This window comes from Tupaia chinensis, unplaced genomic scaffold (assembly GCF_000334495.1).
Source record: "Tupaia chinensis unplaced genomic scaffold, TupChi_1.0 Scaffold000198_1, whole genome shotgun sequence".
Taxonomy (NCBI): domain Eukaryota; kingdom Metazoa; phylum Chordata; class Mammalia; order Scandentia; family Tupaiidae; genus Tupaia; species Tupaia belangeri.
This window is the reverse complement of record NW_006159673.1, coordinates 2,321,948-2,332,621: the sequence shown is the minus strand read 5'-3', so window position 1 is coordinate 2,332,621 and position 10,674 is coordinate 2,321,948. Positions and strand designations below refer to the sequence as shown.

The following is a 10,674-nucleotide window of genomic DNA, read 5'->3' as shown; positions in this document are numbered from 1 at the left end:
TGTGTGTGTGTGTATGTGTGTGTATAGATATAAAAATATATAAAGTATATATATATATACACACACACATATATAGTATATGTATATTTTAGTATACATATTGAGTATGTGTGTGTGTGTGTATGTGTGTGTATAGATATAAAGATATATAAAGTATATATATATATATATACACACACACACATATATAGTATATGTATATTTTAGTATATGTATTGAGTATGTGTGTGTATATATATATATAGAGAGAGAGAGAGAGAGTGTTCATATAGTATATGTATATTTGAGTATATATATTGAGTATGTATATGTGTGTATATATAGAGAGTGTATACATATACATATATAGTGTATGCATATTTGAGTATACATATTGAGTATGTGTGTGTATATATATGTATATATATATAGAGAGAGAGCACATATATATATATACATATATAGTATATGTATATTTGAGTATATATACTGAGTATGTGTATGTATATATATAGAGAGAGAGCATGTGTATATATAGTATATGTATATTTGGGTATACATATTATATGTCTGTATATATAGAGAGAGTGTGTATATATAGTATATGTATATTTGAGTATATATATTATGTATGTGTGTATATATATATATGTATAGAGAGAGAGAGAGAGAGGGAGAGAGAGTGTGTGGATGTGTGTACATATATATATATAAAATAAATGTATACTTGAGATTTTTGGCCCTTTGTTTCACAGTCTGGAAAAGCCCACGTGTCATGCTCCCAGCACCTCTTAGCCTGGACCAGCTGCATTTCAAGTGCTCGGAGCAGGAGATGCTGCACTGACAGCCCGGCCCCAGGCCCTCGAGGGCCCGGCCACACCAGCCTCACCCAGGAGCTTGTTGGAAATGCAGAGTCGTAGGCCTACCCAGGCCTACTAGTTGGTTCTGCATCTTAACAACACCCCCCAGTGATTGTGACACGCAAAGAACTGCTGCAGACCGGAGGTCATCATGCCCTCCTGAACGCTAGACCCGCTGAACATGTATGTGTATATATATACATATGTAGTATATGTATATTTGAGTATATATACTGAGTATGTGTGTGTGTGTATATATATAGTGTATGCATATACATATATAGTATATATACTCAAATATACATATACTATGTATGTATATATATGCACTCTCTCTATATACACACACACACTCAATATGTATACTCAAATATGCATATACTACATATGTATATGTATACACTCTATACACACACACACACACTCAGACATCTGGTTTCTCCTCAGTCCCGTCTTCGAGCTCTGAGTCCATTCTGGGCCCCTGAGAATGGGGCACCTCCGTATTGAACGTCGTAACTGACACGGCGCTTCAGCACATTTGCTCATTTCGATGCTCACTGTAACTCTAGAGAGTTGCTCGCATTGTTTCCAAGTCACAGATACGAAAGCCGAAGCTCAGTAAGGCTGAGAAAACTGCCCAAACTCACAAAGCCGATAAGCTGTAGAACGGGGACTCAAACCTACGTCCCTCAGATTCCAACGTGCCTTCTCTCCCCCACCAACCCTATGTATACACTCTATACACACACACTCAGACATCTGGTTTCTCCTCAGTCCCGTCTTCGAGCTCTGAGTCCATTCTGGGCCCCTGAGAATGGGGCACCTCCGTATTGAACGTCGTAACTGACACGGCGCTTCAGCACATTTGCTCATTTCGATGCTCACTGTAACTCTAGAGAGTTGCTCGCATTGTTTCCAAGTCACAGATACGAAAGCCGAAGCTCAGTAAGGCTGAGAAAACTGCCCAAACTCACAAAGCCGATAAGCTGTAGAACGGGGACTCAAACCTACGTCCCTCAGATTCCAACGTGCCTTCTCTCCCCCACCAACCCTCTGATCTCCAGAAGTCAGAACTGAGCACAGGGCCCTGGTGGGAGATGCACAGCGTGGTCCCTGCATGTTACACTTGGCCATTACTGGGGCTGCGAGCAGGTGCCCTGGCTGCCGTTCGGGACAGGCAGTTTGTGAGGACACAGACAACCAACGCTCTTGGCTTCTCTGCATGTGCCTAACTTGTCCCCCTGCACTCCCCTGAGGTCCATGTCTACCACCACAGTTTAAAGGATTTCTGACTGGTTCCCAGGCAAAACTACAAAAGGAAGGGTGTGTGACCAAACAGGGGCTTCCCACCGCCCCGTCCCAGTTCCCAAAGGTCCAACCTGTAGTCACCTTCACTTCCCAGGAGACAGGACAGTAGCTTAAACCATGCCACCCTAAACAAAGGAGTGAACACGAGGCCCCAGTGTTGAAGTGCCCACCGCAGCCACCGTAAGCAAGTGTCAGGGGCTGCCCTACCTCGGTCCTGGGTTGATCGGTCCGTTAGTGTGGGGCACAGACAGGATGCCGGCATGGGGTGTGGAGGACAAGGAGGTCCAGCTGTCGGGTCCCGAGAAAACTTGCAGGTTGTTGTTTGAGTTTTCTATCAAATTCACTTTGCGGAAATAACAACAGACAAGTGAGGGAGCAAGAAGAGCATACAGTGATGGTGACCAACGACACGACCCCAGAGCAAAACACCACCGCGGCTGTGCTACGCATCCCAGCACTGTTCGGACTTTCCGAGGGGACAGAAGAGAGGCTGATCGACTATCCGCCAGATGCCAGGTGCCACTCACAGTCTGGTGCTCACAACGAATTCCGTCTTTATTTACCTGGCGGAGGTTCAGAGGGGTAGGACAGCTGGCCCTTCGTGACGCAGCTCTAAGTCGGTTCCCCTCTCTTACCACCCTTTAAGAGCGGACCACGGCCGACTTGTGGCTGCGTGGCGTGAGCCAGGCTGTGAGAGACACTGCAGGTGTCCGCGTGACATGCGCTGACTGCCCACCCTCTATGGCAGAGACTGAAAGGCTGGCGGACAGGAAAGCATTGAAAATAGTGGTGGGCACTGGAGGGAAGGTGGGAGAGGGGGAGAGCACAGGAGGGAAATGAGGGGGAAATGGAGAGGCAGGACGTTCGTGGGGCACAGAACTGGTTTATGACCTGTTGATGGTAGAGAGTACAGCACCCTCAACCTGACTGGTGCGAAGTGTTTTCATGTTGGGTAAATTCACTTTACCAGCTAAGCAACGTGCAGTGATTGAATGTATAAAATAAAGTTCAATTTAAAAAAAGAAGAAGAAGAAGGTGGACCACCGTGACCAGTACCTTCAAGCCAAGCCTGAGGGCCACCAGTGGCCCAGGAGAGATTTCTGAGGCCCGGGATGTCATTCCTCTCAGGGATCCCCATGTCAATTTAAACATCTCAGCAATGGTGTCGTTTCATCAAAAGAACAAGAAGGCATGATCTTACTTGTCTGTGAAATGGAAGAAAGCTGAATACGGGGAGCAGAGAGTATGACGGGGGGCGGGAGGGGGGGCAGGGATCCACAAGCCGCTGACCGAAGATCCAAAGTCGCAGTTCCGGAGGATGAACTAAGTCCGGAGAGCGCACACGACACGAGGGCCGAAGTCAATGACACTGCATTGTACACGGAAAGGTTGCAGAGCCGGTGGATTTCAGGTGTTCCCACACCCAAAACCAGCTAACAATGTGAGGAGATGGATGTCAACTTACTTGACCTAGTCATCATTCCCCGCGTACGGGGATAGCAAGCACCGTGCATACGTCTTAAATATGCACAGTTTTTATGGGGAAGAAAAATAAAGTATCTTTGCATAAAGATTGTATATGTAAGAGGGAGTAAGAGGACAAGAGGGAAGGGGGAAAGAAGGAGACAGGGAGAGAGGAGAAAGACGAGGAAGATTCCAAGATACCCATATCCCCGGTGCTTCGTGTTGCATGTGTTGGAAACTCAGCTCCCAACGTGGCAGTGTGGGGAGCAGGGACCTTTAGGAGATGGTTAACGGGCCAGCAGGTGGCATGGTGGCTAGGGTGCTGGACTCCCACAGGGCACCCCAGATCTCCTCTTGGGGAGAAGCTGCGTCCTAATTATCTTGATATCCCCTCAGTGTAGAGGAGCCAGGCAACAGCAAAGCCAGGCAGGCCATGTGCCATAGGGCGGGCGCCACCATGCCCTCAGGCAGGCCATGTGTGCTGAGTACAGGAAGTGCAGCGAGGCAGGCTGGGCCCCGGCAGGAAGTGCAGCGAGACCCTGCTCGGCTTTACCTGTTTTACCCTCCTGGAAGCTGTGCAGTTTGCTCGAGTCACAAGCTGGTGACCAGGGGAGCCCTCTGCAAAGGCAGAGCTCAGGTGTCACTGAGGGGGGAGGGAGGCAGGACTCCCAACACCCCAGCACCCCCGCGCCATGACTGTCACTCATTTACTTAGTGTCCACATTAGCATAGACTCTCCTTAAGGACAAGGCATTTGTCCATTTTGTCCGTAAGCCTGGGACACAGCCCGGCACCTTGTCAGTCCTCGACAAATATTTGATGAATAATTGAGTGCAAAATTAACCTTTATTTCTGTTTCTCCATTCTTCCTACAAAACGGATAACCAGGCGAGGTCTGAGAGCACACAGACCAAGAGAGACACATCAGGAGCCCCGAGCAAAGGCACGCACGCAGCACCCGGTGGTGAAATGGCCCGGCTGCAGGAATCAGCGGGACTGGGCTGACTGCCTCCCCTGAAGCAGATGAAGGCCTGAGTGTTCAGGGACAGCTCCCCAGCCAGCTCCCAGTGAATCTCCAGGCGGCGCCCAGCATGCCCCAGGCAGAGCCGTGAGCTCTTTCTGCAGAAAAGAGCTGTGAAAGGGCCATGGCCGAGTGCTGCAGGTCCACAGCCTCCCTGCCGTGCACCAGCGCCTCGGGCTGCCGAAGTGGCGTTCTACAGTCATTGCAAACCACTAACACGGTATAACTCGATGACCAGTGTGATTGCATGAGCTTAAAATAGGGACCAGCAATTGGCATAATAGCTATGTTGCTGGACTCCCATGTAGTAGACCGTGGTTTGAGTCCCAGACCTGGTGGCTTAGAACTCATGCCGGGCATGTGTGTGTGCATGCCCAAGATCCCGAGAGGAGAATGGAGAAGGGATTGCGGCGTGACCATCCCCCCTGGGGGGTGATTTCTCGCTTTCTGTCTCTATGTTTCTCTCTGTCTGTCTGGCAAGCGCACGCGCCCTATAGCGAAAACCTCTCAAAAAAAAAAAAAAAACTCTCAAAAAAATAAATAAAAATAAAATAAAGCATCAAATTACATATGCATATCAGATGAAAGTGATTCTATCCTCAGACACTATTTCTTACTCACTGTGGATCCATTTCTCCTGTCTATCCACCCCAGCCCACACCCCGAGGGGTTAATTAGCGCCCAGCACACCTGTGGGAGAATGGTTTCTGTGCACGTAGGCAGGAGGGTAGGGCGCCTGCCGGTGTCCTCGGAGGCCAGAGTAGCGCTCACAGCCGTGGTGGGTGTGGGGAGCGGGCAGAGGCAGAGGAGCCGTGTACTGGTAACTGGTATTTCCATCTGGATTGGAGAAGATCCAGCCCCCCACTAGAACAGACGAGAGGGAGATGCAGCACGGGGTGACCAGCTGCTTCGCACAGCTATGTGCCCTGTGAATGGCACTGACGCCCACCCCGTGGGGTGCCACCCCTTCCCCAGGAGCAGGTAAGGTGGCTTCTCTGGAGATTGACACGAGACCCGTGCGAATGAGTGAAACCCCTAAGCAACAGCAGGAGGCAGCTGTACAAAACACGGCCTGGGTGCAGACCTCACAGAGATGCCAAAGTGAGGTCGCTTCTGACCTAATCAAACACGTCATCTAGACGGCGGTCCAAAGTGAGGTCGCTTCTGACCTAATCAAACACGTCATCTAGACGGCGGTAGATGGGCATGCGGCCCACTCACCCTGGCTCCCCAGGATAGATTCAGCGGCCCCACAGAGCCAGAGAGGGGCTCACCATGTCTGCCCTGCAGGAAGGTGCCTTCCGCTCACCCCGGCCAGAGGAAACGTCCTGCCTCCCACCACCCACAGTGGGACCCAGGGGTGGCCGAGCCCCTCTGGACAGCAGCCTTCTGCTGAACTGTCGCAGGAAGCCGCCCGCGAGGATGCTGGGAGGACTCTGCTCTGAGCATGTGCAGGGGCAAGGCCAAGATTGGCCCTGCCGGCTCTGAACACCAAGCACGCCCCCCACCCGCAGACCTCGGTAGAGACCAGGCTGGGCATTCGGACTGGACCGAGCTGGTCCTTCAGGTCCTGGCTGAGGGCTGTGGCCTGGGCTCCCACATGAGGTGATGGGGCCTGGAATGACAGCCCACTCTCGCTGCCTAATGCTTCTGAAGGTTAAGACAGGAATCACTCAGAGTTTCTATTACTGGGGCCCAGTCATTCCCCACAAATCCTCTTGTCACCCTCATTTTCCCACTGCTGTATAAACACATGACCAGGGACCCTCCTGACCAAGGAATCCACCGGGCAAGTGGGCCCAGGGCCACGTGGTTGGCCACGAGTAGCGTGCACACCTCCAGGAGCGTGCCAGGGTGTGAAGGGTGAACTCAGGAGGTGTGGTCTGCAGGTCCACAGCAGCCCACGCCCACCTGGCAGGCTGTTACTCCACGTCACCCGCTCCCCTCGGCACAGCTGTACTGCATGACCATACTGCCACCAGCACCCCTCTGCACGGACATGCTGCTCTTCCAGCATGGAAGGCACATCCAGGCTTGGGGGAAGGCGGGCGTGAGGGACACCCGGTGTGGAACCCGAGGGCTCTCAGCAAGCCCCCCCACCCAGTGGAAGGCGGCCCAGGCCCAGGCCCAGGGCTAACTTCCTACTCAGATGTCACTTGCAGCTTCATGGACACCTCTACCTTCTGTCACGAGGCCAAGGCGACCTCACGGACGCGGGGCGGGCCCTGGTGGAGCATGCAGTGCTCGCTCGGGACCCCAGACGTCCTGCGCCCAGTCTCCCAGGCCTTCCAGGAACAGACGCGAGCCTCCCCGCTGTGCAAGGCCACAACCTGACCAGCTCCCAGGCAGGACATGCTAGTGCAGGGCAATCAAAACAGAACCCTGTGGGCCGAGGGCAAAGTGGATGGTAGGTCCCCAGCGTCCGGGAGCGCTCAGCCCACCGACTGGGAAACTCGCGCCTGAGACGTGCACCCCTCCACGCTCACCCTGCCTGAGGCCTGTTCGGGCGCCTCAGCTGGTAGCCTGCCCGCTGGGATTCCGGAAGGCATGAACTTCCTTCCAGGAAGGCACAGCTGCAGCTGGGGCACCTCCAGAGCCTGGTGTGAGAGAGGGCCCCGCGGCACAGACCCCGCCCGCCCGCACACCCCACCCCAGGGCTGCCACTCACGGTGGGGGCAGGCCACGTGCTGTCCCTCTGAGATGGCCTCCGGAAGGTCTTTGAGGTGATTTCTGAAAGAGTAAGGGGAGGGCGCCACACTGACCAGCTCACACAGGCCAGCGGGACTGAGACTCTCGGAGAAGAAAGCCCAACACCTGTTCCTCATGGCTCCTCCCCACCCCGCCCCGACCCCCCCACCTACCACGCAGTTTCCCTTTACACTGCCACTTAACGGTCAGCCCCACCTGCCACGCTTAGGCTAACCACTGCTCAGGGGTTTGTTGTTTTGAAGGTTTTTGCCATAGGGTGCACGCACTCACCAGAGAGAGACAGAGAGAAGGAAAATGAGATATCGTCCCCCAGGGGAGATGGCCACACCACACTCCCTTCTCTTCATGAGATGTTGGGCACGTATGCACGCACGCCGGGTGTGATTTTCAAGTCACGGGTCTGGGACTCGAACCGCGGTTGGCCATGTAGGCATCCAGCACCTTGCCCACCACACCACCTGCTCGGCCTTCCTGTTAGTTTGATCTCACTGATCGGTGGTCGTTGCTCTGCCTCATGAGATCCAAGCAAGAAGAAAGGCTAAGACTTGCATGGGCTTCAGGGACAGTCTGCGTGTGACACGCTGGGCCCACCAAGCCCTGGGAGGGTGGTCCTCTGCCCCTCTGTAGGCCAGAAAAGTAGGTCTCAAGGAGGAACCGGCTCTTGCCAGATCAAACCACCAGCACATGGCAGGGTGGGAACTCAGTCAGGACCTCTTACTCAAGCACCTGGATCCTCTATGAAACCACACCACTGTCGCTCTGAACCCAGCCTCACGTCCCCTATCAGCTTGTCCTCTGGGCCTTTAGTTATCAGAAAGTGACAGTGTGTTCTACATTATCACAGTGTACTCAGTGCTGGAAGGACAGGTGTCTGGACACGTCATCGCCCACACCTGTCCATCATTACGGAGCCGGAGTGGGTTCCTGAAGGTGGAAAGGAACGATCGGGAAGTTACAAGGCCACCAAAGGTATCTGAAACTCGGGCAGTAAAATCCGACGAGCCCTCCAGCCCGGTCAATAGGAAAGCCAATGGTGATTAACGATCTCTTAGTTTGTCCCCGAATGCCGGTGTGGGGATGGGGAGCCACCGGACCTAGTGCAGTCCTCGCCCCTGGCCTCCAGGTCTCCGACTTCTCGCACCAGAGCAATGTGAGCCCACTGTCACCCGCCATTCCTGAGCTAAGTGTAGCTGTAAAAACTAAAAGAAAAAACTGAAAATCATATTACTGAGGGCAGGTAGGTGGTGTGGTGGTTATGGTGCTGGACTCCCACATGACCGACCACAGTTTGAGTCCCACAGTTTGAGAGAGAGTTTCTCTCTCACTCTTTCTCTCTCTCTCTCTCCCCCTTTGGTCAAACTAAAAAAAATTAATAAAATTAAGTTAAATAATTCTTTTAAAAAAGAATTAAAAAATCAGAGACAGCAGGTGGCATGATGGTTAAGAGCGGGGAATTCCCCCATGGTTGACTGTGGTTCGAGTCCTGGACCTGGTGGCTTGCTTTCTCACTTTCTCTCTCTCAAAAACCCAAATTACTCAGAGAAGTCATAGGAGAGGAACAGAAATGCCACAGCCTAATGGTTAAGGAACCCGGACCCCATATGACTGTCCAGTTTGAATCCTGGCTCTGGGAACTTAAAAACCACACAGCGCAGATATGCGCATGCCCACAGTCTCGATGGGGTGGGCGAACAGAGGAAGGGCTTGCAGGGGGACCACGTCCCATCGAGGGTGCTTTCTTCCTCTCCCTCTCTCTCTCCTTCTCTCTCTGATTCTCTCTGATGGGTGCACTTGGCCTCTGGTGATTAAGGACTAAAAACAGAAAAAGGTTTTAATTAAATTTTAAACATATTAAAACCTAAATCACTTTTTTTCTCTAAATATGATTATGCCATGTTCAAGAGCTGACAAAGCGGAACCGGCGGAGGTCCCCCGGGCCCCAGACACAGCGCACACACGGTTAGCATTTGGTTGGATTGTGTTGACTTTGTTGAATACCGGACTGACATTGAAGCATCCGAGGCAGCACCAGCTCTGCTAGTTCAGTTCCTTTGGAGCCGACAAGCGTGGCGTTGGCAGAAGGCAGCCAGGCGTCCCCGCGATGCCCGTACTCACCTCTCCTTGGCGTCCAGGAAGGCCTTGGCGAAGGGGTTGTACTTGATTTTGAGGGCTGTTATCTTCACACGAAGACAGGAAGGGTTAGTTAGGGCGCGCCTGGGAGGAAGACCTGGCCCGCCCCCCGTGAACTCCTGAGACCGCAGGACCGCGCCCTCTCGTCCCCTGCCCTCTCGTCCCCCACCCCATGCTCCTTGGCTCACTCCTGCACCATCCCTGGACAGGACCTTCCACTGCGGCCGGAGGTTAAATGAGAAGTGGGCCCAGGCAGTGAGGCCATGAGCCTGCTTGCTACGCGTGCCATTCGCCCTTTCAGTCATGCATCCCCTCAGGGGTTGACAGTCCCCGAACACCCGCCTGTCGGCCCCTTGCATCCCCACGTGGAATGCAGTGGAAGGCAGCCAGGAGTGGCACCTGTCCTGGAGGGGACAATTCCCTCCTTCTTCATCGCTCTCCCACTGGAGCCCTGAGCACAGGAAATGAGCGGGCACTCCCAACCACAGTCGCAACGTCCCCTTAGCCTCAGCTGCTTCACTTCTTGTCAGAGCCAGTGGACAGAGAGAGTGAGAGACAGAGACAGAGAGAGATGGAGAAAGAGAGAGAAATGATGGAGACAGAGATAGAAACATGGAGATCAAGGAGGAGCTAGAGAGACACAGAGATAGGGCGATGCTGGGGGGACAGAGATAGAGATAGAGGTCAAGATAGAGAGACAATGGAGATAAGTATACGAGGACAGCGATAGAAAGACAGAGCGAGCCAGAGACAGGCGCTCGCGTCACTCTCCCCGGAGGCGTGAGGCCCTCGAGTCAGGGCACCCCCTCCACTCCATGCAGCTCCCACGCCCCGGGGTGAGACCCGGCAGGGGGCCACGCCCTGCTCATTCTGGCCGCGTGACTGACCCTGGCAGGACGTCTTGTCAGTGCAGGCCTGAGGCTCACAGCCCCCGGGGGCAGGATGCAAAGGAAACTAAAGCGCGCCACCCTCCGGCCAGAGCTACGGGAGGAAGCCGGAAGGGAGCAGAGGGTGGGCCAGACACGAGGGGCTATGTCTCCGCAGCTCAGCCTGGGACGTCTGGTGAGAGTGAGGCTGACTCTCCTACCCCTCACCCTGGTCTCTCAAGGCGCAGCTCTGTGGGCCTGGCAGGGTAGCCCTGAGGGCAGAGGGGCACTCTGGGGTTCGGTTCCAGAGCTCAGTTGCCATGGAACAGGTTCAAGG

General features: G+C 53.3%; 1 protein-coding gene across 1 annotated transcript in view; it reads right to left on the bottom strand.

Moving 5' to 3' along the window:
* The window catches only part of TBX19 (T-box transcription factor 19), a 17,036-nt gene that overhangs the window by 1,664 nt on the left and 4,698 nt on the right, over positions 1–10,674 (bottom strand). Inside the window, exons 4-7 of the mRNA XM_006147051.1 lie at positions 9,457–9,518; positions 7,301–7,362; positions 5,323–5,496; positions 2,355–2,490 (exon numbers count right to left, since the gene is read on the bottom strand). Coding sequence (XP_006147113.1) covers positions 2,355–2,490; positions 5,323–5,496; positions 7,301–7,362; positions 9,457–9,518 — 434 coding nt within the window. The remainder of the gene's footprint in view (positions 1–2,354; positions 2,491–5,322; positions 5,497–7,300; positions 7,363–9,456; positions 9,519–10,674) is intronic.